At 38.8% G+C, this 20,368-nt stretch overlaps 1 protein-coding gene across 2 annotated transcripts in view; it reads right to left on the bottom strand.

Annotated features, from left to right (window-relative positions):
• Positions 1 to 20,368, bottom strand: part of LOC139301041 (astrotactin-2-like) — a 241,614-nt gene that overhangs the window by 110,098 nt on the left and 111,148 nt on the right. For both annotated transcript variants that reach the window (XM_070924304.1, XM_070924303.1), the window contains 3 exons: positions 14,490 to 14,657; positions 3,649 to 3,733; positions 2,637 to 2,711 (listed from right to left, as the gene is read on the bottom strand). In XM_070924304.1, the coding sequence (XP_070780405.1) occupies positions 2,637 to 2,711; positions 3,649 to 3,733; positions 14,490 to 14,657 (328 nt within the window). The remainder of the gene's footprint in view (positions 1 to 2,636; positions 2,712 to 3,648; positions 3,734 to 14,489; positions 14,658 to 20,368) is intronic.

Here is a 20,368-nt window from a genome sequence, read left to right as displayed (position 1 = left end):
TTAATTCCTTGCATTTAGGGTAATGAGAATGTTTGGATAAGGCCATGACGGGTGGGATATTGATTTTGGGAGAGTCTTGGACACAATTAGATGAGAGTCTGGAACATTTGCCGTTTCTCTTGGAAATAGTTCTTGAAATTCTACATATTGTGTTATATTCAAGATTAAAACCAATGTACATATGTTTCTGAATCATGGAATTTAAATTGAAGTGATCGCAGCATATGCTAAAAGGTTTTTCATTTCTAACAAAAAAGATATGATTCTTTACATTATTCATTTTTACACTATGCTGCAACACAAGTAGAACCACATTCAACAGGAAAATCAATTCATAGCCAACACCAATATACTCTATTAGCTATGAATACCAGATATGTCACAATCAAGGAAACTCTTTTAGCTTACTAGTAAATAATTGCCGGCTAATGTCAATTCTGTGGTGCATCTGTGGCACAGCCTGGAACAGAATTAGACTTGGAGAAATACATTAGAAGTAGCTGTGGTGGCTTTGCTTTTTTTTAGAACTAATTTAAAAAAAAAAACAATTTCCCTTCAAATGTAATGTGTTCTGCGGCAAAGATGTTTTGTAAGACACATGTGCTGATGACCGTTGTTCAAGATGGTAAAAAATGGTGTAAAAATAATTTGTTTTTGCCAGAGATGTTTCTCTCCTGAGTGAAGATTAATATCCCCAGGAGGACACCTCTGCGGGGGGGGGGGGGGGGGGGGGGGGGGGGCTAGAGTTGTCGCTTGGGAATAACGACACCTGGTAAGGCCTCACAAGTAGCACAGAACATGGCTGTGCTTTGCATCGTGTGCTATTAATGTATCTGAGCAGGTGGGCGTCAAAAACACGAGTTCATAGAAATCTAGAAAACAAGCTTGAATGGCTTTGCTTGTCAAAAATCTTGGCATTGCATTTTATCAAACTCTCTCATTTGACTCCCACATAAAATCTATCACTTATCATCACATAAGAAAAAAAATGTTTTTCACCTTCACAGCATCATGTACATTTATCCACTGTTAAATACTGCTGACATCCAACCTGTCAAACATGCCTTTGTATGTACAGGACCTGATTACTGGAACACCCTGTTTTCTGGACTGCCAATCCTCAGCATTAAAAACCTTCAATATGTTCTAAACACTGCTGCCAGTATATTAATCAGAATCTGAATGCATTACACTCAGTCTGACCTAATTTGCCATCACAATGTTTATTATTAACATTTAAATCATTACATTTCCATTCTTCATGTAACTCTCATGCCTTCAGATCACAAGATGCTTATTTTCTCATTTTTCCTCGCATCAAAATAAAAGTAAGTGGCATCACTGCTTTCCCACAAAGCTCCCCATCTGTGAAACCAATCCCTGTTATGATTAAGCTCCTCTTTTCACTGCCATAGGACTGACTATAACACTGGCCAGCTGAAGAGCAATGCAGTCTTTTCTCCTATCCTCCCCTACACAGCACTGATATAGAAACCTTCCAATGGGAACCCAGTGAGGGTTTTTCTACTTGGTTGCTGCATCTCACTTACTTTGTCTGCTATCTGTATGAGTGTGTAAATGGCTGAAACCGTGTATGTGTGTGTGTATGCAGTCGTCATCTTTCTTCTCTTACAAACTCTAGGCCGACACAGCACTTCACACACTGTGTGTGTGTGTGTGTGTGTGTGTGTGTGTGTGTGTATGTGTGTGAGAGTGTGTGTATGCCAGCGCCATTCGAGTAGTGATTTTAACTGGCAGTGGACAGCTGAAAGATGGAATGTGTTTTTGTGCAGAACAAAGATTGCGGATTTAGTACCTCATTTCTTAGAGTGGGCTCACGCTGAGAAGCTAACTCTGCAAGGTCAGTGTGAAGAGGAGCGAGATTACTGCGACAAAGAACTCTTCCTACCTACACACCGGAGGGGTAGTAAGCATGAAGGCTGTCCTTTAGCTCACTTAAGTCACACAGCTAAAACAAAAGTAAACAAATAAATGACCACATCAACTTCTGAAAGGTGTATAGACAATTACTAGTGACAATTACTTTGCACTACAGTTTAACTTGAAATGACTGGCCTGATGAAAACTAAAAGTGCATGTAATGCTCTAGGTCAGGTTGATCTGGACTATTTAATAGGGAAAAAATAAAATAAAAAATCCAGAAAAGGTACAACAACAAGACAACATTTTTAAAATAACATAAAAATAGGAGGTTATTATGAAAACTTTTCGAAAGAACAGCTGGGTGATACTGAATGGGTCATTTTATCCTTGCACTTCTTGAAAAATGTCAGACACAATGACCCCATCAAGAATGAGAATTGTAACAAAAATGGCAGTAAAAGCATTTGAAAGAAGTTCATCCAGGACTGCCCCTGCGGCTATTTCTCCACGTAAGAGCCCATGGGTGAGACCTCAGCCCAGCGCGAGGTGTATTTGTGTGTCCACCCAACTGTGTCTATGTGTATCTGCCGGCTGCTCATCTGTATGCTCCGTCTCACACACACACACACACACGCGCGCACACACACAAACTCATGCCAAGAGCACCACCATCGTTCCAGTGTGTCCAGAGAGTCACAGATGGCCAGCAGAAGTCATGCACTCAGGAGATGCACCAGAAGTGAGGGACTCACCTGAAGATCCTCTCTGGGGCCTGCTCTCCTGTAACTAGGTCATAGCCTTTCTCCAAGTTAGCATACGGCCAAGGACTTGAGGACAGGGAAGACGGAACACCAAATTAAAAAGAGAAATATATGAAAATAATGACATGTATGACTTTCATAATTACAATTACATTAAAATGTGTTTTCATTCATAAAGATGGTGCATACTCCACACAGAGCATAAAATACAATATACCAAAAATAAATAAATAAATAAATCTAAATACAAGGTCAAAACTAACATCCCTTGATTAAAAGTTGTGTTTTCATACGGATAAGATTACCCTCTGTCAGCTGTTACTGTGAAGGGAAATTTGATCTGTGACTGGACTGAACCCAGCAGATGACAGGTGGAGATGAATAACAATGTGGGACCTTTTAAATGAACCGATGATTGGGCAAGCCAGCTAATTGTCAAACAAGGTCAGAGTCACAAAGAGGGCTGAAAGATTTGACTTACTTTTCTATCCCTCTCATGTCAGTTTCCACTATTTGTCTTTCTTTTTTTGTTGTTGTTCTCTTTTTGTCTGTCTCTGCCCTCCCCTGTTGTTTTGTTTCATTGCACACTATAACGTCCCTCCCACCTCTTCCTTCTAGGCAATCTGTACTTCCGATTACATCTTCAAAGTCTACTTCCTCAAGTTAAAAGACTGTACAGGTACATTTGCATGTTTTAGCCCATTAAGTACAAATTGCTTATATTTTACATTACTGGTGGCCATTTTCGAAAGCATACAGCAAGTTATTAGATTAATTTCTACCTTGGTTTCCATTCATTTTAATACTCTGAAGATCAGCTCGGAGAGACTGGAGACTTGCTCCAGAAAGCTAATCCATCACAGCGAACAATTCACCTTTATTTTATGTAAAGTTAATATTGTGCGCTAATGCAGTAGGGAGTAGGGACTGCGACACCAGACGTAAGGTCATTTAAGTACAAGTGAGTTTTCAGATCGGAGTGAATAGAGCAGAAAGGACTTACCCTTCGTTTCGACCCCAGTCGCTGCGAACACAGAGGTGTTTATGGACAGGATCGGGGGAATAACCCTCATGACAGCTGCATTCTCCTGAGACAGGGAGAGCAAAAAGGGGCACAGTGGCAAATATTTATTTATCCTCAGAAGCTGAATTAATTACCATGTAAGTGACCCTGGCCTGCTCATTTATTAGAGATGTATTAAACAAACAGTTGCCATGTAACAAATCTTCCAGCTAATTCTCTCCAGCGAATGCAACTGGAGTACATTTACAGTGATACCAATACCATTTGCTGGGAAGTTTACAAAACTTAGTAGCCATCATTCTCTTGGATTATTCATCATCATCAAGATTATTAGATAACGCTTTAAACATTATGACTGCATACATTTTGTCATGAGTAAAGCTCTGAGGTCACCAGCTACCATTAGTCACCATTAAAAGGAGAAAACTGTGACATTACATTTGCTTGTTTGCACACACACTGGTACTCCCTGGAATCAGTGACACGGATTCTGTTGGCAGGAATCTGACAAAAAGTGACCCGGTTTCTGTTTGCTACCAGTTTCACTTTAAGTCTTTATCCTCCTCGCTAACACATTTTTGTCCTTGAGAGTTTTGTGTCTCGGTACAAGACATCTCCGCTCAGTTCTCCTCAGCTGGCTGGACAGCTCCCACTGCAGAACGAGCGGAGACATTCAGACGGCGGCACATCAGTTTTGTTTTGGTACAGGATGCTGACAGCGGGTCAGTTTTTACCTTTCTGGCTACTGGTGCTGCTGCCTCACCCACTGCTTTTTGTGATGTAACATGTTTGTCAATGGACAGCAATGTCATAATACGTCCTTTGACTGGTTATTAACAGCGTCTAGTGGGTAGTGAGTTGTGTGTGGATTGAATTTCTGGATGTCTTTCTTCCTTAGATATGTAGTTTTAAGTGAAGCACTTACCCACTGAATCAACAGAAGGACATTTTAAAAGCATGGTGGATCTTACTTCTATATCTATAGGCCTAGCATACAACAATACATGGAATCCTTGGGTCCAAGCGTCCTTGAGTAAGCGCTTACTCATTTTATATTTTGAGTTTGTTCCAGCTCTGTATCTAGAAAATATCTGTATTGTATCAGTTTCATAAAGACACACTTGCTTTATAGTGTCATGTATGGTATATAAAACATTTAGAATACACTGCATGTGTAATGCCTTTTAAGTGGATGGATGCATTTGTGAAATCTTAAGTCATTGATAGCTTTACCAACTTTTCTATTAGCACTGTTCCCGAAATAAATGCTACTGACTGCTTTCTGTTGACCTATATGGAGGCATAAAGCTGGAAAAATGTGTAACGGCCACCCAGGCAACACCATTCACATTTTATCACCTAGTGTTTAATAATTTACTGGTTGAGTTTATAGGCTCAAGAATCACTCGTGGTGTGATGCACCACCAGGATTCAGTCAGAAAAGCAACAAACATGGTTTTATTTGCTTGTGGCTATTTCATGTGCCCTCACTAAATGAAGAGCAAGAGCTCTTGAAATTGCTTCACTTTAAAATGTGGATGCAAGTAAAAATCCACAAAAGGCCATTTCAAATGAAAGATGAATGAAGTGCATTGAGATTTCAGGATAATAGTTGCCACCATGGTGAGAATATATTTTCATTGTTTAATCAAAAAAAATTTATTTTCTTTCTGTCCATAACAACATATTTCTTAGAGTTTGAGACATATAAAAACTACCCCTGTCCCAATATGCAGGACAACATTGTTTGTCAGTAGCTTCTAAAGCAGTTACAAATTACAGTTTCAAGAATAAAACCATTTTCTGACTTTATATCACTATGGTTATTGGTTAGACTTGGTTAGGATTAGGGATAGATCATGGTTTGGGTTAAAATCACTACTTCATTAAAGTAAGGGGACCTTCTTTATCATGGTACAATAATAACCCCTTGGTTAAAATTATGGAACGACCATGGGTAAAGGAAACCAACTCTGACTGTTGGAAAACAAACAGCGGTCTCCTAAAGTCAGACATTTTGTTGACCCATCCATCCACCCTGACCTCCTCCCTCTGCAGACTTTGTGGCTCTTGACATCAGACTACTTCCTCCTTTGCTCAAGTCCGAAAAGAGTTATAATTCCTATGGCCGCTAGAGGGTTGTGTCGCTTGAACGTAAACGTGTCGTTTTTGGGGCATTTGCTGAAACGACTGATGCTGTTGTTTTTCTTGGGAAGAATCTCTTTTGTTTTCATATTCCCAGGCACACTAACATGTATCCTGTTCATATTGCACACATAGGCACACATACAAACACCTCCATTTCCCACTGCTACTCTTTACATACACATTTAACCTAGTTATATTTAATTCTTCCTGACTGCCAGAGGCAGTGCTTAATAAAATCCATCATGCACATATGCAGTCAGGTCACATGTTACCAGTTGCAAGCTGGAGAGAGAGAGAGAGAGAGAGAGAGAGAGAGAGAGAGGAAATTTAAGTAACCTTTTTTTTGCTTTTCCCTCCTCAGTCTGCCAGAGGCTGGAATTGACATTTTCATTAGTAGTCTGTTAGTGGTTGGGCTAACAATAGTGCCCCAACTTGAGATTTTTTTCTAACATATGCAATGGGAAAGATTTACAAAGCAAACTCTGATTTGCTGGTGAAAATGCATGACTGCACCTCTCATTAATTGGAGAGGAGAGATGGGAGCAGGCTGCATCGAGGAGCATCACTGACAAGATTGTGCCTGCTGCTGACAACCGTTATACTCAGCTTGTAACTGGTTCAAGAAGACACATCTAATAGGACACGGCCAACATTACTTTGTTGTTGTTTTTTTGATTGCACCATACTAAAAAGCTTATCATTGCCTACATGTAAATTACCTGTGTTACTTTGCAGAATGAACTTCTTGCCAAACAAGCCTGGAATCAAGTGGCAGTGACAGAGCTGAATGCTACACTTGCATTATGTCATGTAACACATTCCCTTGATACCCCAAACACCAGTTCGTATTTGGACATATTACTGGATGTTTTGGATGTCAACATTAAAATTGTTTAATAAAATAAAGTAATGCTAAGTCTGTCATCATAGCATACAGTGCAATAAAAAGACTGCACCCTTGATTATTTTATATATGAAATAGATGTCATGAATTTATACTGATATCAACATCATGGTTAAATTTTCTGTCACCAGCCCAGCCATAACAGATCTCTATCCATAACTGTTTAACATAAAAACACATCTACAACATAAACTCTTCGTTATTTTGGAAAGGAAAGGGTAGAAATTAGAAAGACAGTGAACTGGAAGCTTTAGTTTTAGCTTTGATCACAAGCAAAAAGCAAACCTCTCGCCTCCTGTTGGCTCTCTTGGTGTTGATTGTCTTGTCTTAGCTTCTGAAGCCGTGTCAAAAGGTCAACATACCTTTTTGTTTGAAATGTACAATTCCATATACCATCATTAATAATTGAATGCAACTTTGCAAAGTGCAGCCAGCCTCTTATTCGCAGTGAGAGATTGCCTTTATCACCTGAATAAGATATGAGAGAAGTTGATCTTTGTGCTGTTTAGAATTGGACACTCCTCATTTAGAAGTGAGGAGAGTCCACATGATGTACTTAACAATACAAAGATTAGCAAATGTATTCAATGGCAGAAAAGAGTAATCACGCTCTAATTAAGTGTAGATAATTGATTTAGATATGTAGCTTATACATAAGTACACAAAGCAGTCTAGCTGCACAGTCAGGAGAGGTACATGTGCTATACAGCCATGTGTGGGTAGGCCTGGAGGCTGCAGAGGGACACATTTACACATTTAAGTCTTTTCCACCTTGTTTCAGATGAGGTGCACCAGCCCGGAAGCGCAGTTTGCCTGTAATCCCGGACACACCTTGCAGGTAATCAGTGAAATGCAGCTCTTTCCTTTATGCAAATCCGTTTAAGTGGGGATCAAGCAATTAACAGGAAGAAGATATGTCTGGTTGATTACAAATTTCGCTGGATTAACTAACCTTTAGACGGTTTACAAGAATCAGTTTTGTGAGGCGGTTTTTCTGTCTCTAAGACCTGGTGCAGATACAGTGCAGGTATATTAAAAGGAAGGTTGTGGATGAGACGAGAAACTTGAACTGACTGCAGCTGTTCTTTAGAAAGTTCAATGACACCAGACAAGAGGTGAGTGTACCACCAAAAAAAGGGTGAAGAGGGTAGATAATAAAAACCTGCTATTTAAAAAGATAAGGCCAGCAGTAAAAAAAACGCATAAGGACGAGATGGGGGAGTTGTGGTTTTGTGGTCTTGAACTTCACTGAGCTGCTAATGAACTATGGTAACTTCCCCCCTTTTAAATTTACTGTGTGCATTTGGCTGGAGTTAACTTGGGATTCTAGGGAGACATCAGCCATATCAGTGCCATCCATCTGCTGTTATGAGTTTGGACCGGTTGCTGATGAAGTGGCTCATTGATTTATTTATTTTTCATAAGGTATATTTTCTATTTTTAAAATATCTTAGATGAGTCCATTCAGTGGCAACAATTGCATTCATTCTGCATACTCGTTGTTATGATGATGATGATGGGAAAAAGATGCACACATATGTTTTTCTTCATGTTTTAGAATCTCATTACCATATTGATGATCATTTGTATTCCGGCATCACTATTTTCTTTCCTTTTCTGCTCCTGCTAATCTCACCAGTGAACTGTGCCTTGTGATCTATTCTTATCACCTTGCTGCCTTAATAAATCAGACGTTTGTTTTAGGCAGATTGCAAGTGCAAACTGAATGTTTTCATCAGGGAAGTCGATCAGAGTCAGTCTATATATGATGATGTCATTCTAAATGCTGAGTGACCTTCATGGTTTTTGCATTCATTTGAATGGCCAGGATCATTTATATCTAATAGTTTTAACATTTTAGAACATTTTGCACTAAAACAGACAGCAAACCTGAACGACAACATACTGTATGTCATGCAAGAACACCAAAGTCAAGCATGAAAACTGCACGGGGATGATGAGGGGGTGAGACAGCGCATGCATGTAGGCAAAATCCTGTCATCTTTACCCTTTCCAGCTTTATTGCTTAGGAGTAGGCGTACTTGAAACTCTACAGTTCTTCAAGTTCATTCACACTTTTCATTTGGGTGTATTTCAGATGAACCCCAGCAAGGGGTTTTAATGTTGTGAGTTAAAACTTGTTTCAGAGCTTGACTGTTAATGAAGCTAACACAGCTAACATTAGCCTGGCCTAACGCTGTGCTTGTTAACATCTGCTAACTGGTAGCTGCAACTCTCACATTCTTAAGGTCCGATGTGAGTAACACTGGTCTGCTATATTTTTCCCAATCATTACACCTTTAGCTTTGTACACTGATAATGAGGCTCTAATAAACCAGGTTGTAGATGGCTGTGGGTTAGAGTTAGAGTGATTACCAGCTGAATGTTTCACAGAATCGACTAATTTGTTGACACCACACAAGTATTCAAGAGAGCCAACTTTTTTGTTAGGTTACGTTTTTATACTGCTTTTATGCTCACTGTTTGAATCACTGTTTTCTTATCTGCAACTCAGATCTAAAAGAAACGGACTCCAGGTCAAAGATGGCAACACTTCAGCGTCTCACCTCGGTGGATTTTAATTCTCCTGAGTACACTGAGGGAAAGATTTCACCTGACTGGACAGCTGCTTTGGACGAAGCAAAGAAGGCAGGTTAGTTTTTACCCATAAAATGTAACTTATTTTAACTCTGTAATATTTTATTTTTATTGGATTGTACGATTTCATCTGATGTTTATGAAGCTGGTTTCAGAGATAAAGTGAGCTGTATTTGAGAGGGAGGTGACCTTCGCATGGCTGGAGCTGACAAACACAGTAAGTACTCCTATGATGCAGGCTAAAAATACACAGCATCTTTCAATTTCCAATAGTTGGACATTAATAAAATGGCTGCTTAATTGTTTTTTAAGAGGAAAACTTAAGATTGAAGATGATGATTGAAGAGGATTTGTTTCTATAACCTTGCTTTCTTCACACGGAGATGATTCGAACATGTTGTCGGCCTAATTTAGAGCTAATCACCTGTGGTTGGAAATGGCCATTTGATGACACCAATTATCTAACTGCGCTCACACAGTCCCTTTGCTGTTACATTCCAGCCAGGTTTCTACACAGACACAGGGACCTGACACTGCACATGTAAGGCAGTTCAAGTGGCAATCACTTGAGACCACAAATCATTTCTCTTCATTCCTCCACCTGTATAACCAACCTCATGATACAAATTATGGATTTCATAACAATAATTTCTAGTATCACACCGTGGCCGCTTGGGTGATTTTCACATTTCAAGGTTCATGGTATGGGGAAAGAAAAGAGTTATTGTTGTCCTGATTGCAAATGTATGCTTGTTATAAGGAGAGGCAATTCTGCCCAAAGACCTTGGGCAGATTCAACATAAGTGTTTTCTCATAGATTAATGTGTTTGTGTGTGTGTGTGTGCACATGCAAGTGTTGAATGGAGGGATTAAGCAGGGCTATATGTTAACACTTCAACAGTTTCAGTTCCAATTTGAGGTGCCTGGGAGACATCATTTCAAATGAGGAAAACAAATGCAGCTAAGGGGGTTCACGGGTCTTTATGAGGTTAGTTATGATGATAGATGGAAAGGTGCTGGCAGCAATCTATTCCTCCTTTGTAGGGCGTATAACTATATGCGATAGGACGGCTTGACTAATATTGTAATAACTCATAATAATAAAGAGTTAACTTGAGTCATCACGCTGTCAATGCTACATCATTGGTTAAAAGTATTTCTTATTCTCTTTAAAAGTAGTAAAGTCTTTAAAAGCCCTGTTATATAGTCATGATGTAAATATATGTAAAAATAAATTATTCCATTTATGGTTGCATTGTATTTTCAACCCATTTACAGGGGCCTTTTATGAAATTCTGACTCCGGGTGTTGTTACATTATCAGTTACAAAGACGGCCCATGGTCCAAGTCTAATTATAATCAGCTAGATCCCATGCAGCTATCAGGCAACAGAAACAGTTTCATCATGCCATTCATCCAGTAACCTCCATGCTAGCAGTTGTGTCAAGAAGTGAAGGTGAAGGCAGGATTGATAGTTCAGGCACAATGACTGGTAGTCAAGAGTGACAGCCAACCAACGTGACATTGAAGCAGGACAGAGGCTCATGATAGAGATGGTGTGAGATAACTTGGTGAAAAGATGCCCGCTTGTGATTATAGAGCACAAAGAGGCATAACAAAGAAGTGTGACTGCTGGTGTATTTGTGTACTGATGGATGCAAATGGCTCATAAAATACAGTATGTTTCCTCATGAAATGTGAGCATGCTTAGATGATTAAATTGACAGTAGAAACAACGTGTTAGTGCCATGATGTGTAAAAAATGTGAGCAGTGAGCAGCAGTAAAACTTCTGTATTTCTTGTCATGTATTTTTCTTGTGTACAACAGAAGAACTTTAATTTACCATCCTTGTCTAAAGCTCTACAGACAACACTAGCACATGTCACCGTGTCACCATGGTCAGCTTTTAGTAGATGGATGCAAAAATCATACCCACGGGAAGAAGGAGTACTGGAATTTCCAACCAGTTACAAATAATATGAGCTTTGGTTATGTAAACACAAAGGTTAGGTTTATTATGCAATACTGAATTGTTTTTAACCCCCAACAATTCATAAATTCAGAGATGGCTATAAATGCATTGGATGTACAGGACGAACCCACAAGACACAGAGTGATAATAACTTTGTGGCACGCATATGCACATACGCCTTCACAGGAGTGTTTTGTTTTGACCATGTTACAACGGGTAAACTGGACATTTCACAGAGTTTTGTGGCAATTCAACAAAATTCATAGTTGTCAAACGCCAACGAATCTGATATTCCACCAGCCATTCACATTTAAACACCACCCGTCCATATGTATGTATGTCTTTGGCAACTTTTTTGTGTTTTCCAGGTTTAAACGAGACGAGCGGGTGATTTCACTTGTCAAAAGGTAAAATGCCCACTTTGACATTGCTTATTCTTGGGGCACCAATTGCAGCATGCTGGAAAGTGTCAATGCACAGAAGTGCAGCTGCACTTTTCCTCCCTGTGTGATTTACCGTTTAACATTTCACAACCAGCGGTTCACCCTATTGTTAGAACTGCAATAAATGTGCCTGGATGAAAATATTCATTCAGGTGTGCTGAAACAGCACAGTCGTGTGTGTATCATTCTTCAGTGCTATTGTGTGGGTGCTATAATGCAGGCTAGAGGAGTGATGGAAATCGAAGGCTCTTTTGAAGAACACCTTTAATTTTGCTGCCAGACAGATGTGGTTGCCCTGAGGAGATACAGCATACTTGAGGGCAATTACTGATCAAATCATCTTGCTGCTGAAAAGGACAGATGAAAGGAGAAATAAATGGAGAGAGACAAGGAGACAGTGGGAGACAGAAGTACTAATAAAGTGAGAATTCCGAATGTACTAGGGTCTGGATGAGTAAATGACTCCAACACTGAATTACAACCATTACTGACACATATACGTGCCAACTCCATCTTTGGTGTCTTCATGTATACTGACTGAGTTGAGTGTCTGGAGCTCTAATACATTATGCATCAGCCCTCAACATGCCCTTGACCAGAGTGCCATAAATTTCACATACATTACAGATGTAATCCATTCTAATGAGCTTAGACTTTATCTAGTTGGGCATAAAATACTCAAGGGAGTCCCGCCACTCAAGGGAAGATAAATATCATCATGCTGCACGCTCTGCTTTTGTTGGTATAGTTTTAATGTCAGCACAAATAGGCACAAAATTGTACAAGCTGATTGTGTACATACTGCAGTGGAGGCTGGTGATTATTTACCTGGATGGGGCAACAGGCACTGAGGGCTTCTGCTTACACACTAACAATGTTGTTGTCTAGCTTTGGCTCCAACTATAGAAGTCTGTTGCATTCACAGTTTGGCTACTTAATCCGACTTTTATCTTTTTCTCACCAAGCAGAAAGATCCTCTACAAAACAAAACCCTTAAAAAAAGAACATTTTAAATTCAACATAATGCCAAATTCATTCCTGTTTTTCATAAACACAATAAAAATATTGTCTTGACTTGGTTGTTATGTTCTGCTTTTCTGTTTAATGTTTAAAGGCCTGCTGCTTCTGTGATAGATACAGCAATGACAATATGCAATGGTGCATATAAAAGTACCATGCCATCTTGCTATTGACCATGTCTTTTTGGTCATATGAGTGGACCAGTGGAACTGGCAAAGGTTAATGTGGGATCTAATTTAATAGTTTAAATGAGTGGAATAATAAAATAAAAATAAAAAGTCTGTTCTTCTATAATTGTTAATAGCATGAGAAATACAAAACAGGGACGGCCTCCCTTGTGTGGGCTCATGAATCCCAGTGTTTTATTGCTTTTAGGGCACTGGCTTCTGCACCTTTTTTACACCTATTTACTTGGATTAGATGGAGGCAGGATCAGGAGGAAGCTAGTGTTGAATTAGTGTGTATTGCATGGCTGGGACACCGCCCATTAACCCTATAATGCCATGAGTTTCTGAGACCTCTACATCGTCAAGATCAGTAATTACCTGACAAACCTATATCGTATAGAGTGTAGCACGTTAACTATCCTCTATTTGATTATTAGTGTACTGCAGGAAGTAGAGGGCCAGAGGGTCAAGATGGCTGCTGCATTTTGCTAGTGTCGAGATGCTTGATTGAAGGAGCATATAATTACCAAAAATTGTGTAGTTTATTTTGTTGTAATATCATGTTGAAAATGTGTGTGTCACACATAATACAAGTGGGTATTTTTTTCGAAAATCCGGAAATGTCAGTTGTTTTGCATTTAAAAATGTTTTTATGGTTTAAAATATCATCTACTCTTTTAATTATTTAATTAAACCAATTAAAGATGACATTGTATCTTTGTAAGTATTTATATATTGTTCTATACTGTAAAACCTTAACTTTCATACATAATTCATACACGTATTAATACTGTCATTGCTGCATGACAATAATCCCATAATCAATATTAACTCCATAGTATTTTATCATTATTGCATCCCGGCCATTTTACTTGATAATGCATGTTAGATGTGTATAAAGCAGTTCCATCAGGCTCCTCCAAGGACTTTTTTTCAGATCAGAAACACTGAAACGCATTCATGAAGGTAACCCTGAAGCAAAAAGAGCCGTCCTTCCTCCCCTTTCTGGGTACTGCAGTCCTTGCAATTATCACACAACATGAAAGAGGTTAAAATTCCTGTATTTTCTTCTAATTTCAAAATACTCAACATGGCTTGAAATATGGCTCGAAGTATGTAAAAACATTCCATTCCTAAGCAGTGGAAAGTTGACTCAATGTCATGATTTTAAATTTAAGTTAGATTTTTGTTCAGACATTTTATAGGCTGATTATGAATCCCTAGCTTTTTTTAAAACTTTCTTCTTCGATATAATAAACTTTTATGACATACATAATGTATCATCTCATGTTCACCATGAGGAAATACCAGGTGTTGTGTTAGTCAGTCAAACAGCATAGGAGTTATGAGGGTGTGACTTTGAGACCTTATAATAATGTCCCCTGTTACACATGTACCTTTTTCTGCCGCTGAATTGCATACCAGTTATTGGACATATAGAGGAAAGAAATATTCCAGAAATAATTGGTTTCTCTATAAAAAACAAATAGTCCATGAAAATATATTATTTGCTCAACAAACAGACCACATTGTGACCATGTGTGTCGGCATGTTTGCATAGACTAACCTGTGTCCTGATCACAAATCTGCTCGCAGGGCTCGGTGGCCCTCTGGCCGCAGTAGTCCTGGACCCACTGTGTGGAGGAATTTGTCTGATAGTAGAGGGTTACCTTGGCTGGGTTTAGCCAATTGGAAACATCCAGGAAGCTGCCCATGCTCACCACAAAACTACTTCCTGAAAAGAAGAAAAACAAGAGAAAATTATTTTGGTTGAACAAAAAGAAATAGGTAAAAAATTGTTTGGTATTTTTTTCCTGGTTCTATTGCAAAAAATCAATTGGAAAGTAGCTAATTCTTTTGTTTTCACTATAATTTTAATTCCCCTCCTGACCAGGCTGAATTTAAATGAGAAAATTAAGACCTATAATGTGTGTATTGATGAGATTTCCTTGGTAATTGCAGTAGAGGGGCTAAAAGAGTTTCACGAGTCAATCTGTAAATGCTATGCTCATTGACGCCAACTTACCTTTCTTTCTTAGTGCTCCCAGACCAATCGTTAAAACTCTGATCACTGAACAAGATTATCCCTAATTGATGCCAATGACTTTTACTTCCAAAAGGAGCTGTGAAGAGATTGTACTTCAGCTCTCCGATGAACACAAAGCTCCTTATACAGCTATATTATGTGCATACTGCTGGGTCGTGGAAGGTAAATTTGCGGAAACATTCCAAGTAAGTATTAATGTCTGTCTCAAAGTGAATTTACAAAAATGTGTTTCAAAAACCAGGCTAGGACATAAAGATAGCAATTGTGAGATTAAAAAGGATTCACACATTTATTCTGTTTTATGATGCGAAGCCCTGTGATGGTGGTCTCCAGGCTGTTTTTTTAAAGAGAGAATTAATGCAGACGGAAGAGCTTAGACAGTAGCCAGCAATCAAATCTGAGTCACAGGGAAAGTTACAGGGCCAAAGCCCTGCAGTAAAATACACAACTCAAAGGAGAAAAAAACGCATGAAGCTTTGCACTTACACTATGCAACAGCTAAAGCAATAATATCCCAAGCCTCATCTATTCTTCTTTGTCTTTCTTACCATTTTAGCTGTTCCAAATTCCTAATAGAATAGCCTACACGACCATGTGCTTCCTCCTACACACATGAAGTCACCAGCTGCTTCTTTTCATTGGAGAGGAAAGTGTTCACCAGGACAGCCTGGCCCACACAGAGTCTTACAAAAATACACTCAAATGTTAAAGTTTTTATGCTCCAAGCAAATTTGACCAGAGCCACTCAACTAGACTGCACAGACCAATAACAGGCCTGCTGTGCTGCCTTCAAGTAAATATTGCATTGCTTGTAGCCATTATTTTGCTGCACCTACAGTATGGACTGAAGTAAAGCTGAAGTGCATCTACCTCAGATGGTGAAGTCATATGTGAATGGTCTATGATAAACGGGTCTGTATAGGTTCATATATGAGCAACATACGGTCCTGTTTCATTGACTGAAATAAAAAACAAGACTTCCTGGTTGAAGTGATGTTGTGCTATAAAAGACTACATAGTTTCCTGCTACTATATACAATATCAATTAGATTTATAAAATGAGTAAATATTTAATAATCACAGACCGACACTCCCTTTAAAACAAGGGCTGTTGTTGATGCTCTTGAAAAGGAAATATCCACCAAAATGCCAAAAAGGCTGAAATACACACAGAATTCTCCAGAAGGGATCCTGAAAAGCATCTCCCAGGTCAGGCTGTCCAAACATGAGCATAACAAGGCCCTGCAGTTTAGTGAACAGAACTGCCAGTAGCCCTCATTTGCTGAGAAAGTAGAGGAAACTAATGGCTCCAGCTCACACAGTGAGGAGGCAATTGGTAGATTATGGGTTGGGTTTCTCTGAGACCTGTGAAGAAACCCCTCCTGAGCAGTAAGAACTTTGCTGATTGCTGGCAATTTGGCTGTGCATATTGTGATTTGAGTGCAGAAGACTGGGGAGAAATTATTTTGTTAGATGAATCCCCTTTCAGCTGTTTTTGGAACAGAGGTGGAAGAGAAAGCATTGCACATCTGTGTCATGGCGACAGTGATAATTAAAGAAACTGTGCCCATCCAGCAGTTGTTTTTCTAGCAAACAAGTGTAACAGCCATTTACACTGACTGACACTGTATAGTTGTCTTTTACTGTCCTCTAATGTACATTACTGTGTGTTTTCTTTCCTGTTATCTTTATATTTTATGGTTATAACAATTGAGATACATGATTAGACACATAAATAAATAACTATTCCTTATTATGTCTCAATAAATTATGCATTTGTCCATTTGCTAAATTTTATTACCACCTTTGGACTGTAATTTTAATTAAAGTTATTTATAACCCCCCTCTGAATGTCTTTTCTGTCACGTTACAAAAAGCTCTCCATCCTCAATATTAAAGTCCAAAATCCAAGAATTCGCTTCAGACTTTGGAGTGCTAAAACAACAATATGTTCAAAATTAATAATAAGATAAAATAAAGGTCCATAACCTTCCGTATTAACATCTTTAACCTCAAAGAGATATATTGAATTCCACCCATATTTGATTTACCAATGACTTTGTCATGATGCTGGTTAAATAGGCCCGCTATTCTGCATCCTTCCTGCTACCTACCTCCCTACATATTAGCTTTTTTGTTGTTTGTTTACCATCTCTTGTCATGTCTCACCTGTCCACAATCACCCCTGTTGGAGTTTACGGCTAATACCGATACCTGACCTCATCACTCATCATTTTCCCAGAATCTAGAAAGTGTCTTGTGTGTCAGATCATGTGTGTTGCCTAACCACACAGTAGCATTAAAGTCTTTTTTCCTGCCTGCCTTGTTGCTGTCCTTATATTTGTATGTGGCTTGCCAGTTTGGATTTGCTTTGTTTGTTTGTCTGTTGGATTTGTTTGTTTGTTTGTTTGCTCTGACTGCCTGCCTGCTGCAAACTGTGCCTGCCAGACTAATGGTTTAAGCCGCCTTTTATCACATCTGCTCTGCCTCAGGTGTCCGCTTTTCTGAGTCCAATTCCAGTATACACAAGTTTGCAGAGGAACAACAAAACTAGAAGTGCTTATAGCTCCTTCAGGGTGCACTGCTCATGTTCACCCCACATTAAACGATGCTCATGTCATCAAAATGAAAATAATTAGTTCTCTGGTGACCGTGAATACCCACTGGAAATTTCATCAAACTCCAACCATTCGTTTCTGATATCTTACGTTAAAAGTTGAGGTCTGAGTGTCGGGTCAGAGGTCAGCTGCAGGAGCATCCAAACTTGAAAATTCTTGTGTATAAATAGAAATTCTGCCTCGTTAGTAGTGGTAGAACAAAAGTCAGGAGATCACCAAAATAAATCAATAATCATTCTATTGGTACTACACATATCCATATTAAATTTCAGCATTAGCAATTCTAGAGATACAGTATCTTGCAATGGACAAGGACAAACAAACAAACTGACTGGCTAGACACTCAATTGGGCTCATGCGAGGGCATTTTCATATTCTTATCCTAAATCTCTCTTACTGTTTTTTTGAGTGGAAGTTGGATTCACCAAACTCTCTTAACTGCACAAACTTGCCGTAAATTGCTCTTTTCAGTCTGATTTCAGTCCCCTTCAATGGCCATATTTGTGGGCAAATTTCATTCACAAAAATGTCACGAGAGTTAAAAAGAAGAATTTCATCCAGCAGAGCTTCAAGTGCTGCTGTTGGAAATCAGCAGACAACAAGATAACAAGTTCAACTGTGACAGCAGTGGTACAGTATTTGAGGACCCGAAGCAATTTGCGAATATGAATAGTACAGCTGTTAACGACACGTCATCAGAGCTGCGAAGGGAATGGTTACAAGTTAGATGTTAAAAAAAACATCTTATAAAAGTCAAGCGGTCCATGACTAATATGAGAGGTGGTCAAGAGGACGTGACAGTTGTGGAGATAATAGATGAGAGAATATTATAGCCTACAGTAGGTGATGTTGCACTGCCAGGTATTATAAGGGGGAATGATCCTGGGCTGAGACCTGCATAAAGATTCTGAGTAAAGAGTGAGAGAATTTTCTAACTTAAATATATAAGTTGCTTTACCATGTGCCAATAAAAAAATCATCAAGAGTCTCAAAAATGATCATCAAGCTTAAAAAACCCTCAGTATTACTTGTTAAGCCATGACGATTATGATTGGGTGAACAGATTATTAATTTTGCATCAAGTTTGTTTTAGACAACTTAGTCTATTTTATTTGAGTTAATTAGGTAGGTATCATCTTTAAACTCCAAATTCACTCAGATTAAAGTATTATCCTTCTTAAGTCAAATTAGTGTTTTTGTGCTCTGTGGAGAAAGGCAGAATAGCTGTACATGACTCATGTGAAAGGTGAATTTTGTACCTAAGAGAAAATCCAAAGTAAGAGACAGTTGGTGAAAGCCACAAATTCTCTTCAATCACTTCTACATGCCACTTAAAAACGAATCTGTTTGTACAAGTTGCTCTTGCAGGCCCAATGTCGTTATGATTCGATCGACAGAATATATATCATAGCACAAAAAAACTCAAACCACTGGACATTAAAAGCATTTTACAGTATATTGGCTTACATGATATTTTGCAGGTGTTCCTCTTACACGTGGTTGCACAATATACTGGAAAAGTTGAAGTTTTGTGTACTGTTCTATTTCTATTGTGTGTCCATGAGCACACAAATTGTTAATGTGTGGGCGGACTAGAAATGAGGCCCTGGCGGCAAGAGCACCTGATCGACTGATATGTGAATGCAGAGCTTTCAGAGATATGGCAATCATTAGTTAAATTGCCTCAGCACCTCACTCCCTCTTACTTCACTTAACTTCTTGCACATTTTCCATATTGGCCTCTCTTACCTCCCAGTGAGGTTTATACTGTGGTATCTTGCCAATACACAGACCCAATTTACAACTATCCCGTAGCCAAGACGGAATTTAAAACAGTCTCAGTGGGACGTGTCTAAGCAGTTGCCTGGGTATCCATGCTTACATACTTGATTATCCTGAATTTTGCAAATATTTTGAATGAAATAGAAATAAACCCTGAAAATAAACCAAAATTAGTTGAATAAAACGTTTGTGTCTTCACAACTAAAAAAGTGCAAACCATAGAATAGGTTCGTATTCTAATCTATTGTATGTAATCACATGTAATAAAGTCTGCCCACTGAAAGCTCCATGAGCAAAAACAAAGAAAAAAACAATCATGTTTTGAGCACACAGCTCTTCATCAGTCAGATGGCTCAAAATGTCATTCAGTTGTTGGTGGTGATAATAAACACAATTTTCCATCGGGAGCTTTCACTGTGTGGGCTTTATTGTCCTGATTTTTGCTCATTTTTTTGGTTCCAGCACATGATTTACTTTTTTGTTGGATGGATGTGCATCTTTTGTACTTTATCAGTCATGCAGAAGGGTCATTGACACTGAAAAGCATTGAAATTGAAAACGACAAATCATGGTTGAGGGGGTGGAGATTTTACTGCAAGCCATCTGTAAATAGAAACCAAGAAACCATTATCTGTTCCTCCTAACAACAAAAACTACATTGCTCAAGGCTGAGGTATGTAGGTACTCGGTACAATATATATTATTACAATTTCTATGGGTGTATCACAAAAGTGATAAGTGATTTCACAGTCTTCCTCATCAAGTTTCATTCTGACTGAGTTTAGTGGGTTTCCTGTCAGTGACCAGCCTTTACTGCAAGGGATCTCTGCCAATTGGACACATGAGCTTGTGAATCTTGAGAGCTTCTGGGTTTTTCACATCATATATTTTCAATTAAAGTAAGATAACAAAACAAAAAAGTGCAATACAGAAAACCAACATAGGGCTAAGTGAGTAAAGCTGATAATTTTGTTTTGGACATTCTACTGAATATTCTGC

Source organism: Enoplosus armatus, chromosome 18 (genome assembly GCF_043641665.1).
Source record: "Enoplosus armatus isolate fEnoArm2 chromosome 18, fEnoArm2.hap1, whole genome shotgun sequence".
In the NCBI taxonomy this organism is placed as follows: domain Eukaryota; kingdom Metazoa; phylum Chordata; class Actinopteri; order Centrarchiformes; family Enoplosidae; genus Enoplosus; species Enoplosus armatus.
This window is presented reverse-complemented; position numbering and strand designations above follow the sequence as displayed.